This window comes from Magnolia sinica, chromosome 8 (genome assembly GCF_029962835.1).
Source record: "Magnolia sinica isolate HGM2019 chromosome 8, MsV1, whole genome shotgun sequence".
NCBI lineage: Eukaryota > Viridiplantae > Streptophyta > Magnoliopsida > Magnoliales > Magnoliaceae > Magnolia > Magnolia sinica.
In genome coordinates, this window is record NC_080580.1 from 55,375,622 (window position 1) to 55,393,670 (window position 18,049).

At 41.6% G+C, this 18,049-nt stretch overlaps 2 protein-coding genes across 7 annotated transcripts in view; both read left to right on the forward strand.

The window, feature by feature from the left end:
* The window catches only part of LOC131253332 (protein SCO1 homolog 1, mitochondrial), a 46,270-nt gene that overhangs the window by 25,818 nt on the left and 2,403 nt on the right, over positions 1-18,049 (forward strand). For 4 of the 6 annotated variants that reach the window (XM_058254297.1, XM_058254298.1, XM_058254296.1 and 1 more), the window contains exons 5-7: positions 7,935-8,147; positions 13,893-13,982; positions 14,292-14,424. In XM_058254297.1, the coding sequence (XP_058110280.1) occupies positions 7,935-8,147; positions 13,893-13,982; positions 14,292-14,424 (436 nt within the window). Of the gene's footprint in view, positions 1-7,934; positions 8,148-13,892; positions 13,983-14,221; positions 14,425-18,049 lie in introns of all 6 variants that reach the window. The other 2 variants (XR_009175091.1, XM_058254300.1) reach the window with 2 other exon arrangements.
* LOC131253334 (uncharacterized) lies at positions 2,746-5,808 on the forward strand. Its single transcript, XM_058254302.1, has 2 exons — positions 2,746-3,772; positions 3,856-5,808. The coding sequence occupies exon 2, from the start codon at positions 4,023-4,025 to the stop codon at positions 4,662-4,664; it is 642 nt and encodes a 213-aa protein (XP_058110285.1). The 5' UTR covers positions 2,746-3,772; positions 3,856-4,022; the 3' UTR covers positions 4,665-5,808.

The following is an 18,049-nucleotide window of genomic DNA, read 5'->3' on the forward strand; positions in this document are numbered from 1 at the left end:
ACTAGGACAGTCCGCCCACCGTTGAAACTCGAAACCTTCTTAGAACCGTCATAATGTTTATTTGTGATCTAATTTGTTCATAAGTCCAGGAAGATATGGACTAAGGGAAAACACAAATATCTTCTTGATAAAAAACTCTTGTGGCCCTCAATAAGTTTTTAATGGTGGGCGTCACTCTCACCGCTGTTTTCTGTGGTGGGGTCCACTCGAGCTCTGGATCTGACTCATTTTTTCGCTCATGCCCTAAAATGATCTCTTAAAATGGATGGACGGTGTGGATACAAAAAATACATCATGGTGGGACCCACATAACTTGGTGACGTCACTTGTGCCTCGTTAATGAGGGGCCCGGATTGAAATCGGATTGCGTACTGAGTTACTTAGTATGCTCTTATCGTACTGAGTAAACTCTGTTGGGCCCGTGAATGCACGTGGTTTATCCACGCTGTCCATCCGTTTTTACAAATCATTTTAGGTGTTGAGCCCAAAATTGAAGCATATCCACAGCTTAAGTGGACCATACCACAGGAAACAGTGGAACTATTAATTTCCACCGTTGAAACCTTTCTAAGGCCCACAGTGATGTTTATTTGTCATCCAACCTGTTAATAAGATCAATCAGACATGGATGAATGGAAAACACAAATATGATCTTGATCTAAAACTTCCGTGGCCCCCATGAACTTTTCAACAGTAGAAATTCAATTCACACTGTTTCCGTTGGTGTGGTCCACTTGGGATTTTGATAGACTTAATTTTTGGGCTAAAGCTCTAAAATTATCTGTTAAAATGGATGGATGGAGTGGATAAAATGCATTAATGACGGTCAGCCCCACAGCGTTTACTTAGTACGCTTAGGTACTGAGTTGCTCTGTATGCAATCCGCTTCCGCGCGGATTACTACCTACCCCCGCGTGTTTCAAGCTCTGGATAGGCGGAGGCTCCGAGGGCCACTGAGGGGCCACCATCATGTACGACTTTTTTCCACACCGTTCATCTATTTTTTCATATAATTTTAAAATATTGGATCGAAAATAAGCTAGATCCAAGGTTCAAGTGGACCACACCATTGGAAGAAGCGGTGCTAAGGACACCTACCATTGAAACCTTATTAGGGGTCCACCATGTCGTTTATTTTCCATCCGACCTGTTGATATGGTCATATACACCTGTATGAAGTGAAAAAACAAATATCAATCCATGGGCCCACCATAGATATATATGTACTGAGTAAACTCCATGGGCCCACAACAGATATGTATGTCTTATCCACACCGTCAATCCATCAAATTAATGCAATGGATGGGCTTAAATCTGGTGGGAAATTGGGTTTTCTTCAGGTAAAATCCAACCATTGTATGGACTAATGAAATTATTTGTGTGGATCTAGCATCATCCATCCAATTGTTTGGACCCATGGTTCAATGATCCAGACCATTCTGCATTTATGATTCACTTAACTCTGTGTGTGTGCATCATCCATGTTTGGGGTATCTGGCACACTTTACATGTGGTAAACTGTTGCATGCATGAACAATTGTACGTGTGGCAAAGATCACTAAACCCATTGGTAAGGTCGCAAAGATCTAGATGAGACCACACACGAGACTAAAATTTTGGTGTCGTACTATATATTGCATATGTTTTTGTCTTTAATTGTTTATTGCCTATTGGATGGTGCTCTATGGCCCCCCCATGATGTATGTGTTTTATCCACACCATCCATCTATTTTCCATGAGTGGCATGGATAATTCTCATTTTTTGGACCATTCCTTAAAATAATCTGACAAAATGGATGGGTGGCCTGGATATACAACACATGCACCATGGTGGGCCCTAACAAGTATTAACATAATATTATTTTACAGATAAAATATGTCGGGAGGAAGAGGAGGGAGACAACTCGATATAGGGTGGAGGTACGGTCAGCCCATTCCCGATAATCCATTCGGGAGTATTTGTAATTTATGTGGCCATATATCGAGGAGTGGTGGGGTAACCCGCTTAAATGAGCATTTAGCGGGAGGGTATTGCAATGTTGTGGATTGCCCTAAGTGCCCACAGGATGTGCAAGAAGAGATGAGGACCATATTGAAAAAAAAAGTGAAGACAAAAGATGAACGACATGCACAGGAGAGAGAGATTAGGGAGGAGTTGGGGTGGCCACCATATGTAGGTGAGGATGATGTAGTGGATCTCGATGGCGATGATGATCCCGAATACAGACGCACAGTTCAAGAGTCCATGCGGGATCAGGATAGGAGGTGGGACACGAGTAGGCCTAGATTTGAGGGGTCTATCCACGAGCGTGGTGGGGGGAGTGGAGCAGAGGGGTCTATCCATGAGCATGGTGGGGGGAGTGGAGTAGGGGGGAGTGTTAGGGGTGGATCAAGGGAGGGTAGTAGGCGGGGAGGAATATGGGGCATGACCAGGAGTAGTAGCATGCGGGTGCTGGATCTACCTTCAAATTCGAGGATGTATAAAGAGGCAGAAGGGACATAAAAGATAATAAAGGAGATGTTTAGTGGATGGGATGTGAGGAAGAAAGTTTGAAAATTTATAGCAAAGTTTTTTATATACGATTAAATCCCCGCGAATGCCGTAGCAAGCCCGCACTTCAAAAATTTGATAAGTGAAGTGCAGTGTGGGGGTGAGGGTGTGCAGCCGCCCACACCCTTACAAATCATGGGGAAGTACTTGGATGATGAACATGCAGGACATACGTCGATTCATATAAGCAGTCATGGGAGATGTACGGTTGCACCGTCATGTGTGAGGGTTGGACCGGACCGACGAAGATGTCGATCATAAATTTTATGGTCTATTCCAGGGGACGGGCAATGTTCTTAAAGTGTATAGATGCGAGTAGTAAGATTAAAAATTCTAACTACATTTACAAACTAATGCACAACGTCATGCAAGATGTTGGGAGGAAAAACATTGTGCAGTTTGTTACGGACAATGGGACTGCATTTGTCAAGGCGGGAAAGGATATTCAGAATAAGTATCATATGTCTTGGACCCCCTGCGCAGCCCATTGCATCGATCTCATGCTGGAGGCGATCGGGGATAGGCTGTCGGTGAAGACTGTAATTATTGATGCACGACTCATCACAAACTTCGTATACAACCACACCTGGTTATTAGCCGCGATGCGTGAGAGGTGTAGTGGGGATGTAGTGCGCCCCGGGGTGACACGGTTCGCCACAAATTATATCGCCTTAAGTAGCCTTCTCAAACACAGCAAGGGTTACGAGAGCTTTTCGCCTCTCATGGTTACGAAGAATGGAAAAAGAGGTTGACGAAAGTAACTTATAGAATCGAGGAGCTGGTGTTGAGAAATTCATTCTGGGATCGCGTGCGTGGTGTTGTGGGTATTCTAGAGCCCATTTATGTAGTGTTGAGGATGGTGGACAATGAGACAAATCCGTCGATGGGGTCGCTGTATCCGTCCATACAGCTGATGAAAGAGACCATCATGGTTAAAGCTCCTAATGCATACAAGTGGGTGCATGTAATAATAGACAACCGTTGGGAAAGGACGCTTTCTCACCCACTACATCAGGTACCTATATGGATTTTTTTTTTCTTATGCAATAATAAATGAGGGTTGTACTGATGTGTATATTTTGGTTTTCAGCGTATTTCCTGAATCCCAAATACCACTACAGCCAGAATCTCTTCGAAGATAATTCATTAAAGAGGGCTGTACATGAGGTGTATAATCACTTATTCCCCGACTGTTCGGGGAAAGGCACCTTTGGTAGTGAGGTAAATATGTTCCGCACTTACATTCTCCTTATCTTCATCTCAACCATTTAATACTAATTCTGATTGCTATATGCCATCAACAGATTGTTAAATTCCGCGACGCGGTTAGAATGTATGGGTGCCACCCTGCGGTGAAGTCAAGGAACACCATGATGGCATGTGAGTTACTACGGTAAACTAAACTTTTATATTATTTTGGAAAATCTAAGATAATGAAAGAATCTTATGAAATGCAAGCGAATGGTGGTCCATGTACGGGACTGACTGTGAGGTTTTACAACGACTGGCTGTCCGTGTGCTTGCACAGACGGTGTCCTCGTCACCCTGTGAAAGGAATTGGAGTACATTTTCTCTCATCCACACAAATAAACGTAATAGACTAGGTTATGAGAGGCTTCAGAAGCTAGTGTATTGTCACTACAATATGAAGTTACGAGAGAGGTTGCTCCGCATGGAAGGTAGAAGAAAAGTGCGGGAAGACTCATTGGACCTGATGACGGTCGGACAACATGCATATGCTGAGGATGCGGTGGATGACCCAGTTTACCAGTGGGTTAGGTCAGATGATTTGGATACCTCGGATGGGCGACTAGAGCCACATGTTGCGGCGGAAGCAGAGACACAAGGGATTGATGTTGATGCACATGTGGAGCAGCAGAGGTCTCCTGATAAGGCATTCAACCCATTGACGATGAGTTCGAAGGGCAGCCCGTGGCAGTCACTATCACGCGGGACAAGTGGCGGGGAGACATTGTCTAACACCGAGACTAAGTCAAAGAGTGATGCGGGGAATGAGTCTGGTGATGATGATGGCGGTGATAAGGGTGACGATGACTTTGATGACAGTAAGGATGCTGATGATGATGATGATAGCGACGCGGGTGGGAGTTAGGATAAGAGGCCTCTTAGCCTTTTCACCGGGGAGGAGAATTTCGATCATTCCACACAGGACCCTGACCATGGTTCTCGTCCAGGAGAACCACGACCTCGTCTTGTTTACAATAAAATATACATGCGTCAAAAGCTATTGCAGAAAAAGCAGACTCATAAACTTTCATATTTTGAGGAGGAGCTGTTGGCAAAATGCATGAGGGACACAAGCGTTTGTGGCAGGCGAGGTGGCTCTAGATTTGGATCATGGACGAGGGAGGGGAGCTCGAGTTACAGGCCCTAACATGAATCTGGATCACAAACAAAGGAGAGTAGCTCGAGTTCTGTGCCACAGTATGAGCATGGATATGGACTTAGTGGATATGTAACGAGTGACTCCAGCAGTTACAACACATCATTTTTCAACCATGGTCAGGAGTTCACTTTTGCATATGGGCAGGGACATGAGCAGCAATATGGATATGGCAAACAATATGAATACCAAGGAGCTTCATATATGCCCTTCTCAGATCCATATCAGTTACAGACTGTGATGATTATGCAGTACCCACGGATGGGCGTATTGATTCAGTTCGGAGAGGATGAGGACCAGCGTTATGTCACGGAGTATCTTAACTGGTACCACTCTACTATGACCTGGGCACAATATTATCGATTTGTGGAGCAACAGTAGTATGCCTAGCCTCGTCGAGATGGAGATGATTACGAGCCACCGCGCAACTCTATGTGGGGTCTAGACCACGACTAATCCCCATCATTGATATGTATATTTCTCAAATTTTACTTCTTCAGTTCTTCTTTTGCTTTTCAATGAATTGGTTGTGTTTTCATACATGACTATGATATATTTATAAATATCATGCATTCAATTTAAATATAGTTGCATTAGTTCAGTTAAACATTGCATAGCTTAGGACCCTATACAAAGGAAATTTATTATGTGCATCTTTTTTTTTTTTTTTTTGAGATGTTATGATTTAAAAGTGTGTATTAAGGACTTTTTTAACAATCCCCAAAGTTTCATTAAAAAATTCAACCATTTCCCCAATGTTTCCCCATGTTTCCCAAAAAGTGCGATAAATTATGCGATACAAACGATATATCCCGTGCGATAACCGATACGTATCTGTATCCCAAGGGTGCGATACATACTACGATACTGTATTTCGAACATTGCTACCTATGTTATCGGTATCGCTACCGGTGTTATCGGTATTGCTACCAGTGTTATTGGTATCGCCAAGCTAGAGATAACGATAATATCGAAGATAATTCAAACATGGGTGCACCACATAGGTGGTCCTGACCCGCTTTCCCCTCCTTTGCTCCTACGCCGTGGGAGGTGGATTACAAGAAAGCTCCCTTCCAGCCATCCTCTTTGCTCGTTCTTTTATCATTTTCCTACCTTGTATGGGAAAATGGACCAATTTTCCGTGAAAGGCCCCTGCGGAGTATTCTTTTCACAATTCACATTTCTCCTCACATAACCATTTTGTGGCCACATGTGCCAATGTGGTGCATTTCTGTGAATTTTGGAGAATTTATTCAGAGATCTTTGACTACATCCTGCTAAGAAATTGCCTGTTTCTCATGTGGGTTATGCATGTTCAAAGAAAATGGATGGTTAAAATGATCCACCAGCCATTCACATATGGCATATACATGTTGCCTTGATGAATGGACCTGTCTAATTTTTTGAACAACACGTGATGGGCCCATATGATGAACTGCCTGATTTTGCACATCCATGCCATGTTGGCACTTGCTCACAAGTATAAATGTATGACTATTGACCTTACTTGGATTTGCAACATTGTAATTTCTCTGTCTACAAGGCCTAATTGGGTGGTAGAAAACACTAGAGAATGATATGGGAGAAGCTTCTTCACGCATCCCTTTCACAAATCCAGCTAGGGATGACGTGTCAGATGGTTTGGCAGTCTCTGTTGGACAGATGGCAACTAATCCCATTCCCTCATCCTAGCTGTTTGTGTTTTCTAACATTATGAAAAATCGTGGGTTTGCTCCCCATGGACACGAGTTCGAGTCCCTTCCCTGTGGATTACCTGATGCACGTGGTTGGCAGGTGGTTGCGTGCATCCGCAGGGAATAGTCTCGCCTTAAAGGGGTGGGGGCACCTTGTCGTCATTAAAAAAACATTATGACAAAAAAAGATGCTTTCTTGCTCTCACACCTGAATCCATACCGCTTCCATTTGCAGTTTGTTAAACTATAGCAATTGTGTTCACAAGTTTATAGCCATTCATGTGGTGGATATAGAGGCCCATGATATCTCCAGTATGGTTTAAATGATGGATCATGGATCAACAAGAAGCCCTGTCATCTTATCTATTATACAATATGGTGAGGAACAACCCTTAAACAAGACAAAATAAGATTAAAATCTTAAAAAAAGGTAAATGATTGAATTTTGCAGCACAAGTGATGGGTGGTGAAGCTTGGCTTTCATGGATTTGTGGCAGGGAGTGGTGATCCATTGTTTTTCCAGTAAGGACCAATTGCAGAGAGACCATTTTGTTTTCCGGTACAACACTGTCTATACCAATTATATTTCGTATAGCGCCCTACTTCAGATGACCCTGGGCATGCTGAGATTTTTATTGTGCATGGTGCTTTTAGACATGTGGATGGTCAGATCATTGATCTGGATTGGCCATTGGGTTCGGCTCACTTTTGATGGCTTGGAGAGCCATCCCATTAGTGGCTTGCAAAACCAACATTTATAAAAAGAGAGACCAATGTTTGGAAGGTTATCATCCTCGATCAATACGAGTTTTTCTTGGCGGCCCATGAAAGGTTGGGTGAACCTAATGGACATTCCAGATTGATGAGTTGGCTGTCCACATGTCTAAAAGCATGTGAGCACACTAAGAGCGTTAGTTCACCAGTTGAAAGCATAAGCGTTTCCCTTTTGTATGTTATACGTCTCTAGTTCTACATTTTGTATGTTATACATCTCCAGTTCTACATTTTTTTATGCCACATTGAGACATGGATTGGCTATGTTAACGAATTTATTTTCTGTTGTTAATATATGAATCCTCGCCTTTTCTCTATCCTCTTAAAGGTTCCGCACCTTTCTACTTTTGGAATGTCTAAATTTTCACCTACTGGTTGTCAGTTCCCATTCAGAGAGTTTTGTTCATGTTCAATAAGATTACTCCTGTCCTTATATTTGGATTGTAATTCTGTCCTCATGTTTGGATTTCTCTCTTTATGTTCAGTGATATTGTATTTGTAATGTTTGCAGAACTAAACACTGCCTCAACAGCAGTAAAGCAGGGACCATCAGTGGGAAAAGCTGCTATTGGTGGCCCATTTAAGCTTGTGAACCATGATGGGAGATCTGTTACTGATAAAGATTTTCTGGGAAAGTGGACCCTGATATATTTTGGCTTCACTCACTGTCCTGATATTTGTCCAGATGAACTGCAAAAGCTTGCTGCTGCAGTTGACAAAATAAGTAAGTTGCCAACATTTCACGGTACTGAAACTATTCTTTGTTTAAGGTATGGATGGGCTTGCTACTGAACTCTTTTCACATAATTGCTCTCCCCGCATCCCACGAGCTACCCCACTCGAGTCCGGTGTGAAATGCGCATTAATCACCCCTGGTGAGGAGTCTCGAACACGAGATTTCCCCCGTGAGCCCCAAATCACATGGGTCACCCACCCCGAGTGTCTCCCCACATCCCACGGGCTACTCCACTCGAGCCCAGTGTGAAAATGCCCTTGCATTAATGCATCATTTGAGCTCCAACACTTAGATGACAGGGTACAGAAATCAGGCTGGTCCATTCATTAGGTGTACGGTGCATGTAAAATGGATGAATCAAATCCAACCACTCATTGGGTAAAAGAATAAGTGAATGAGAAAAAGGGAAAAAATGGAATGATGCAGAATAGAACGCTTGGTCACTATTGTAAGGAACTGTAGCAGGGGTACGAAAATGCCTTTTTAAGTTGGGAGCCTAGGACTGCAAATTGAAGATAGTTCTGTAGGTTAGAAAGGGCGACATAAAACACTATCCATCTCTATTTTCCTCTCTTAGTTCTGAAATCCACTGGGATATCTTTATTTTATTTTGTTTATCTTTTTCCTCATAAGCTGAATGGTCTTCAAGGAGTTATGGCCAACTTGAGGTGCTCATCTGATCAAATTAGTGAGTCACTCGCATTGGAAAACTTGAATGGCTTTTGAGTCTTCCGAACTTTCTGCATGGCCAGACCATGAAGGGCATTTATTTCTCTTATGGATGTCTTTTGTTAAGAAGCACCTTGATGCATCAAGGACATATATCACACATTTATACATGTAGGATATGGGTGGGTCCACCTGCTAGCTGATCCATGATCTTTGGTCATAGGGCTGTCCTGCTGGACAGTGGGACCCACAGTTCCAATCATATGGTCCAATTGGTTGTCTGATTGACCATGGTCCCACAAATCCAACAGAGGACCTATATGGTTGTTTGATTGACCTGTTGCATACACAAGAAAAACCAGACAATTTAACTGTGGGGTCCTAACTAGTCCCCTTTACTTATTGGGTTGAGCTTATTTCCTTTTTATATTTAGTTTCCTTTTTAATTTATTAAACTTTTTATTGATTAATAGTTGCAATGACATCGGATTCCATTGTAACATTAAAGAATCTGAGATTGAGAGTATCTCATCTTCACGGTATCTTGGAATCTGTTTTCATTTCAAATAGGGCTTGGATAGGCAGATTTGGACGAACTGACAGGAGATTTTTAGTTAGATTGCTAGCGAATTCTACGTCCAGTGGCAGGTGGCCCCCATCGTTACCTCCATTGAGAGTGTGGGAACTGGCGATTCCTTTGAAAGTGAGGGCTTTCTCTTGGACAGTGTGTCTAGAGAAAATCGTAACTATCCATAATTTGACGTGTAGAGGTTTGGCAGTCCCAAACTTGTGTGTGTGTGTGTGTGTGTTGGGGGTGGGTGGGAAGAACTCTAATTTCTCAGAGGCAGTGGTAAAGTTAAGGGCTGTTAAGCTAGTTAGTGATTTCAATTTTCTCCCTCTCGTTGTTGAGGGAGGTTCTAAAAAAGCAGTGGCATGGGCTTCTCCCTTGTTGCTTGGGTAGAAAATGAGGAGGCTGACAATTTAGCTAAAAGAGGGTGCCAAGGCAAGTCTCGTTATAATGGGCAATACTAATCGGCTGATTACATGAGGTGCACGGGTGGCAGGGCAGGATCCTACCTTCATTCTTTTGTATTGCTGTGCGGCGTAGGGTGTCCCGTATCCGTTACGATACGGCCGTATCGGCCGATATGTAACGGTAACGACCGACACCGTTACGCGACACGGGGTCGAAACGGGCACCCCCCCCGGATTTTGTGACCGTAACGGCTGTTACGGGGCTGTAACGACCATTACGGGCCGTAACGGCCGTTATGGGCCTAAAGAAAATAGGAAAAAAAAAACATACCCTTTTTTTTTCTTCTTCTTTTTTTTCTTCTTCTCCCTCTTCTTCTTCTTCTTCTTCTCGAACTGCTGCGGCCGCGGCCCGGCCATTCTTCCTCTTCTTCTTCTTCTTCTTCTCTCTCTCTCTCTCTCTCTCTCTCTCTCTCTCTCTTCTTTCCCTCTTTCTTTTCGGTTTCCCTCTCTCTCTCTCTCTCTCTCTCTCTCTCTTCTTATTCATTTCAGTATCGAAAACGGAGTGGACTGCGTGGCTGTTTTACAGAAACAGCCACGCACTTTAAGTCTGTTTTTTAACGTGTTTTGCGGTGCACGCTGAACAGTGCACTTGCACAGTTTTGTTTTTTTGTTTTTTTTACACACACACACACCACCACACACTCACGCCACCACACACTCACACCACCACACACTCACGCCGTAGTGGAATTTCACCACCTATGGGTACTCGAACCCTCAACCAGGTGTTGAAAATCCTGAGAGTCTACCACCGGACTAAAAGTAAGGACCCCATAGTTTTGTTACATGGGCCCGCCTTAATTTTTGTGTAGTATATCCATGCCGTCCACTATAATGTTTATTTTCCATCGAACCTGTTGATAAGGTCACATAAACTTTGACCTTGATGAAGGGATAACACAAATAGTAGCTTGATCAAAAAATAAAAAAAATGTCTTAAGAAATTTTTAATGGTGGGAATTAAATCCTTATTTTGCGGTTCACCTAAGATTTGGATCAGCCTCATTTTTTGGACCAGGCTCTAAAATAAGTTGGCAAAAAGGATGGCCCACATGGATATACAACAAATGCATTGAGGTAGGCCCCACTTTTAAAGGAATACTCACTAATGGTCCACCGAAGATTTAGATCTACCTGAATTTTTGGATCATGCCTTAAAATGAATTGGCAAAATAGATTGATGGCATTGATATACGAATACATCGAGGTGGCCCACTTGGCCCACTAGCCGTCCACTTGAGATCTGGATTTACCTTTTTTTATTTTTTCCAATTGTTTTTTGAAATAAGACACTTGTGTGCTACACTTCACAATTCGAGTCTTGCCTAATTCGAGCTTTGGATCTGCCTCATTTTTGGGCTCATGCCCTAAAATTATTTGGCAAAATGGATGGACGGTGTGGATATAACACATTTATCACGGTGGGGCCCAAAAAACTTTGACACTCGTGTGCTACACTTCACAATCCGAGTCCCGCCTAATTCGGGCACTTAAAAAATTGTACACGAGACATGTATTAACTTAAAATTTACCAATTAAATTATGAACTGTAGTTGCTAACTCACAATGCCAAAATCAAATTGTTTGAATAATTTTAATTGTTAATTTGTGGACGCTTATTTTTTAAAATAGGGTCTTTTGATTTTTTTCATGATTCACTATCCAATAAATGTCCACCAATTCATAAGTGGGATAATGCCAATAAATTGCATGAATTTGAGGCTGATTTGGGACATGGATTGGTCCTCCAAGTCAGCCCCAAATTGGCAACGCCATCTACTTGAATTTAATTTCATTTTTTAAAAAGAACTATTGGGAGAAATGATATCAAATTGTTTTAAGTGTATAAATTATATATTTAGAAAATTAAATATATGAATTTTGTAGTCAAATTCAGGTTATCTGGTTCATAAATTCATCAGACAGTCCGATACAACTTCTCACCAAAGAGTGGACCGTTACACCCCATAAACATGTTCCAATTTATAAATGAATGCATATTTGGAATGCTTAGAATATTCCGGATTTAATCCATATTTTTTCATATTTTTTTTTGGCAAAAAAAATAAAAATAAAATTTGCACCATTATGCCCCCGTATCGCCGTTATGGGGTGTTACGCCCCCCGTATCGCCGTTACGCCCCCGTATCCGTATCGGTATCGGAGGGCACCATTACGCCAACCGATACTGAACGAGATACCTTGGTGTGGTGTTCATGGCTTTTGTCTGCTGGATGTGTGCAGCGTTTGGTTCTTCCTCTCCTTGTTGTAATAAGTTTGCTATTCATTAAAAATAATAATAGTTGCAATTTTATTTTATTTATTTAGGAAAATTAATATGTGCAAGAGCTACAGCCTACATTTGGGCATAGAGACATGGTTATTATTATTATTTTATGATTAGGAGCTCTATTTTTCTAAAAACCTATCATCAGTTGGTAATGGGGAGCGTGATGCTTCATAAACAAGTGGTGTGATGCTCTTGTTCTTCCCTTCCTAGTTGTGTGATGCCCTAGAAATTGTTGAAATCTCATTCAACAGCCCTCTCCTTTCCCATTTTTTGAAGATCAGCAATTGCGTTGAGATCATAGAAGTGATTTTCATTCACAAATCTGGTATTTATCATCAAGTAGTGATTTCTTTTCAATTCAGGCCCGATCTCTCTTTACTATTCTAATTTTGGTACAAGCACAAGTACTCCTTGGGAATTTGGAAAATTTTAAATATTTTTTCCACTTCTACTCGTCCCTTTTACTCAAAACCCCAGTGTAGCCTTTGCTTTAAGTCCACTCTAACAGTACCACTCTCAACCCTTAACCCTAACCTTATTTACCCTTTAACCCCCAGGCCCAACCCTTTTCTCCAACCATAACCTTACCGCAGTCCTATCTTGTCTCTGCAAATCCTAGTCTCAATATACCCCAAAAACCCATAACACAGCTTATTTACCACCAATAAACCCAACGGTCCCAAACCCTTAATCCTAAGTCCCTAAAACCCAAACGCGGCCCTTATTCAATGCTCGTACCTCAATTCCAACTCTATACGCAGTGTCTGAATCAATCCTCTGCTGTAGCCTACTTTCAACCTGTGAGCACACCTTAATCCCTATTTAGAACTGGGACCCAAAATATCAGTCGCTATTCAGCCTGCAATGCTAACTGTAGCCCATTTTCCATTATCATCCACACACTAACCCAATGTAGCCCTCAAAGAGCATCCACTCAGTGATCCTGACACTTCAACAACCCAGAAACTCAAAACTGTAGACTCAATACCTCCAACCTCAGACTGCAGCAAGCCCTAAAAAGTATTTCAAGGCTGAACTGCAGCCTTATTATTATTATTATTATTATTATTATTATTATTTTCTTTTGAAAACACTGAACTGCAGCCTTAATTTAACCCCATATCCAACCGTAAGCTTGAAACAACTGTAAATCCTCCATCCACAGCTCCGATTCACATGAAAATACCTAACTGCAGCCACAGTCCACACTTAAAATCCTGACCCATCTCCTGTCTTGTCTCTCCATCTCAGCAAAGTATAACCAACAATCAGACCATTGTGTCTTAGTCCACCCAATCATTAACCTCTGTTCCAATCTCTTTACAGTCCACAAAACAGTTCCCAAACTGCATCTAAATCCAGCCGATAACCCAGTCCCTAATTGACCCCAACCAGTCCCTAAATCCGTCTAGGTATAATCGGTGATTTGACAGCATAAGAGGTCAAATCCCCCATCCTAAACATGGAACAAAATTTGAAGTGAACATGTAATGGGACATCTTTCAGTCCTAAGATGGCGGGAACCAAGCAAGGTGACATGTTTAGAGTAATCATGCAATTATTGCAAGTCAGTAGTGAATCTTAAGAGAGACAACTGCAATCTATGGGTCCTCTGTATTGGGTTCTTCTATTTTAGGCTATATATGTGCTTTAAAGATCTAAAGGTATCATATGAGGACCAGACTCTCGAGTTTTTATTAATTAATTATTATTATTTTTCACATTCTCACTGCCTGCAGGGGCAGCGGCGGGGATTGGAATCGTGCCTGTTTTCATCTCAGTGGATCCTGAGAGGGATACTGTGGAGCAAGTTCGTGAATACGTCAAAGGTGTGTCCTTCTATTAACTTTGTGGAGAACACATTCAATATCCACTTTATTCAAACACCACGGAATTTGCACTCATTTCTTAACACACGCACACACACAAAACGAATAAAATAAAATAAAATAAATATAACTGATAAGATCTTGGGCAGCTAGAGTTCATGATTGTATACTTCATCATTGATGTGTACCTTCTGCTTTATGCCTTCAAATCAGTTGTTTAATTTTGTTTTCTATTGCAGAATTTCACCCAAATTTAGTTGGGTTGACCGGTAATGCAGATCAATTGTTTAATTTTGTTTTCTGTTGCAGAATTTCACCCAAATTTAGTTGGGTTGACTGGTAATGTGGATGAGATACGACAAGTTGCTCGTGCTTATCGCGTTTATTACATGAAGACCGAAGAAGAAGGATCAGATTACCTGGTTGATCACTCGATTGTCATGTACGTGTTACCAATTAATGTCTGATGGAAATTATAACCAAGTTGGTGCTATCTATGTCCACTTCCATCCTGTACATTTCAGGTTTTAGTATTTGTTGCTGTGAACATACATTGATGATATTGTATGTGATGTCAACCAGTCTTTAGAGGGCGATAGATCCTTCTCTAGAACCAGGAGTTTGAAAGGTACCAGGACAAAAGACCTGCATGAGTGTAAACAGCCACTAACCTTCATTAAAACCTCCTGTCGATAGCAATGAAAAGGTCGATTACTTTGGATCACGGTTCTCTACAAGCTCACCAGGTTTGATTGCTTGGAGCACAAGTCTCTATGAGTTTATTAGATTTGATTGCTTGGAGCACATGCCTCTACAAGCTTACAAGCCCAGAAAATGAATCCAAGGGAATAAATTCCAGCAAAAACTCTTCATTTCTCCAAAAAGACTCAAGTGCCAACTACTAACCCCAAGTCAAGTGAACATTAGAAATTCCAAAAAACCCTTAATGTCCCACACAAAACGAATTCTGAAATAGTACCTAAACAGGCACCAAAATAGTAAAAGTACCCCTCATGGCAGTTGCAAATGAAGCACTTTAAATTCCAAAAGAGATGTGCCAACTGCTGGGCCATTGGATGATGTGATCAACATTATAATATAATGTTATTTGAAATCACCCTATTTGTGCCATAACAACAGATCACATACATCATCAGTGTGCATTGATGCCAATTTTATTTATTTATTTTCAAGAGATGATGCTATTGTATGTGTGCATGCTTCATCTGCCAATACTTCTTTCTGTCATGAGCATGGTTTTCAAGGTATAATAGAAATGGCCATCATTGCCATTCTGTATTTCAAATTTGTAATGCCCGACAACATTAAGACTCAGCCTGGAAGGTGCTTTCAAACTAAATGATTCATCATAGATTTTGAACAGAACCCCACTTGGATTTGTCACAATCCCACTCACTCAAACCAAAGGATTCAGATGATTCAAGATGTGAGATTTTCCTTGTGTTGCATGTGCACTGCTTGCTTGCTTAAGTGCTGTACAACTGGCACACACAATCTAAAGTTGATCTCATGGTATTATCTACGATGACTGGAGAAAAAAAATAGAGGTTTTAGATTTAGTTCAGATCTACACTTGAGCCTATGGCTTTGGACCTGGTGCCTGCAACTAGGCATTCTAACTCCTGTTTATGCAATTGCTATTAGTTTCCTTATGGGGGTTTGAGCCAGTCATATAAGCTTGCATGACAGTGCTCCTATAGTTTCTATGATGACATGGGCTGATGTGAATTCTGGAAAAGAACACGGATGCTAGCTCAGTTTCTACCTTGCATCAAACAAGTAAATATGAAGATGCACATGGAGACCTGTGGCACTCTGATCTGTAAAAATGTGCACCCAACTCAGGTAATTGGACGAAAGATAAGTGATACGCCTTGGCATTTTGTAGATATCTAGAGCTACATGTTCTCTAGGATATAGAGTGGACTACTATTTATGAGCTGGGCTAAATCCAACTTGTCATCTAGCAAAGAAAATGATGAAGCCTATTGGTGGTATTTTAAAAGGAAGATATTAATGGGTTGCAATCAATGCTGGCTATACCTCATCTTTGCCATACTTGTAGACTTATATTTTAGTGTGTATAGGACACACACTATCCTAGAGGAAATCAAAGCCCATTTCATGCTTGGGTAAAATAAATGAACAGTTGTTTTTTTTTTTTTTTGAAGGGGGAGGAGAACTCTCTCTCTCTCTCTCTCTCTCTCTCTCTCTCTCTCTCTAATTTTCATTTGAGAGGTTTGTTGTGCAATTATTCAGACATTTCACTATGCATGATAAAGAAAATAGGTTGCTGGAACTGGAACATTATACCCATTGCAGGGTGTGCAAAAACAGTTACGTATCGGCCATAACGGTAACAGTTGGAGCTGTTACACGATACGGGTCCGAAATGGGGACCCCCAATTTTTTTGGATGGTAATGGCCGTTACTGGTAGAGGTGGGCATTGAGTCGAGTCGGACCGGATTGGGTCCAACTCGACTTGATCCGATTTTTTAAGACCCTGACCCGAACTTGATCCGATCCGGGATCGAGTCCAGCAGGGCTGACTCGATCCGATCCGAATCCTTGCTGGCCTGACCCGAATTGAGTCCGACTCGGTTTGGGAAACCGAATCGAGTCGGATCGAGTTGAGTCTGTCTAGTCGATTCGGACTGGGTTGAATCAAGGTCGGGAGAGAGGGAAAGAAAGGAGGAGATGTGGGAAATTGGGAGAGAAAGAAGGAGAGAGGAGAGGAGGGAAATCGGGAGAGAAAGAGGGAGAGAAAGGAGGAGAGATGGGTGGGTGTGGCGCCACTTGTTCGGGTAGAGAAGGAGAAGGGAGGGATTAGGGCTTCGTTTGGGTGAGACGGGTAGTAAAAAAAGTAAATATTATTTATATTGTACCCGATCGGATCGGATCGGTCCGGATTGGCCACTGATCCGAACTCGACTCGATGTACGTTTGGATCCGAGTGGGCCTACTCAAACCGACCCGATCCTGGCCTTCGGTTAGGATCGGTTCGGATTCTGCCTAGCTCTGGTTACGGGGCATAACGGCTTGTTAGGCACAACAAACCTAAAGAAGAAAGAGAGGGGGGGGGGGGGGGGGGGGGGGCCAACAAACCTTTTTGTTCTGCTTCTTCCTCTTCTTCAGATCTTCTCCTTCTTGGGTTGTTGTTGCAACAACATCAGCTGCTTTATTTTTTGGACCATGCCCTAAAAGAAGTTGGCAAAATGGATAGACCGCATGGATATACAACAAATGCATTGAGGTGGGCCCCACATTTAAGGCGCCACTCACTTATGGTCCACTTGAGGTATAGATCTATCTGAAATTTTGGACCATGCCTTAAAATGAGTTGGCAGAACAAATTGACAACATGGATATACAAATATATCAATGTGGCCCACCTCACCCGCTAGTGGTCCACTTGAGATCTAGAGCTGCCTCATTTTTAGACCGTGCCCTAAAATGAGTTGGCAAAACAAATGGATGACATGGATATATAATGCATACATCAAGTGGACCCCATGTACATGGCCCTCAAAATTTGTACACGAGGCATATATCAACTTAAAATTAACTAATTGAAAATTTGGGACCATTGTTGCTAAGTCAGAATCCCAAAATTAAATTTGTTTGAATGATTTTCATCATTAATTTGTAGACGTTTTTTTTTTTTTTTGAAATAGGACCATTTGATATTTTTCATTCTTTATTGTCCAATAAATGTCCACTAATCCATTAGTGGGATTAATGCCAATAGATTGCATGAATTTGAGGCTGATTTGGGGCATCAAATGGTCCCCCAAATTAGCCCCAAATCAACAACACTATTTACCCGATTTTAATTTTAATTTTTTCTTAAGATTTATGGAAGAAATGATATTAATTTGTTAGGTATATGAATTATATAATATGACATAAATCCCTAGGTCCTGTATATTCATAAATCTATCATACAACCCGATATAGCATTCTTACCAAAGACTAGACCGTTACACTACCATAAACATGTTCAAAATTAAAATGAATGCATATTTAAAAATATTTATAATTTTTC

Excerpts from the sequence above, each read along its gene's own strand:
- LOC131253334 (XM_058254302.1), top strand. The coding sequence starts at position 4,023 with ATGTACGGGACTGACTGTGAGGTTTTACAACGACTGGCTGTCCGTGTG.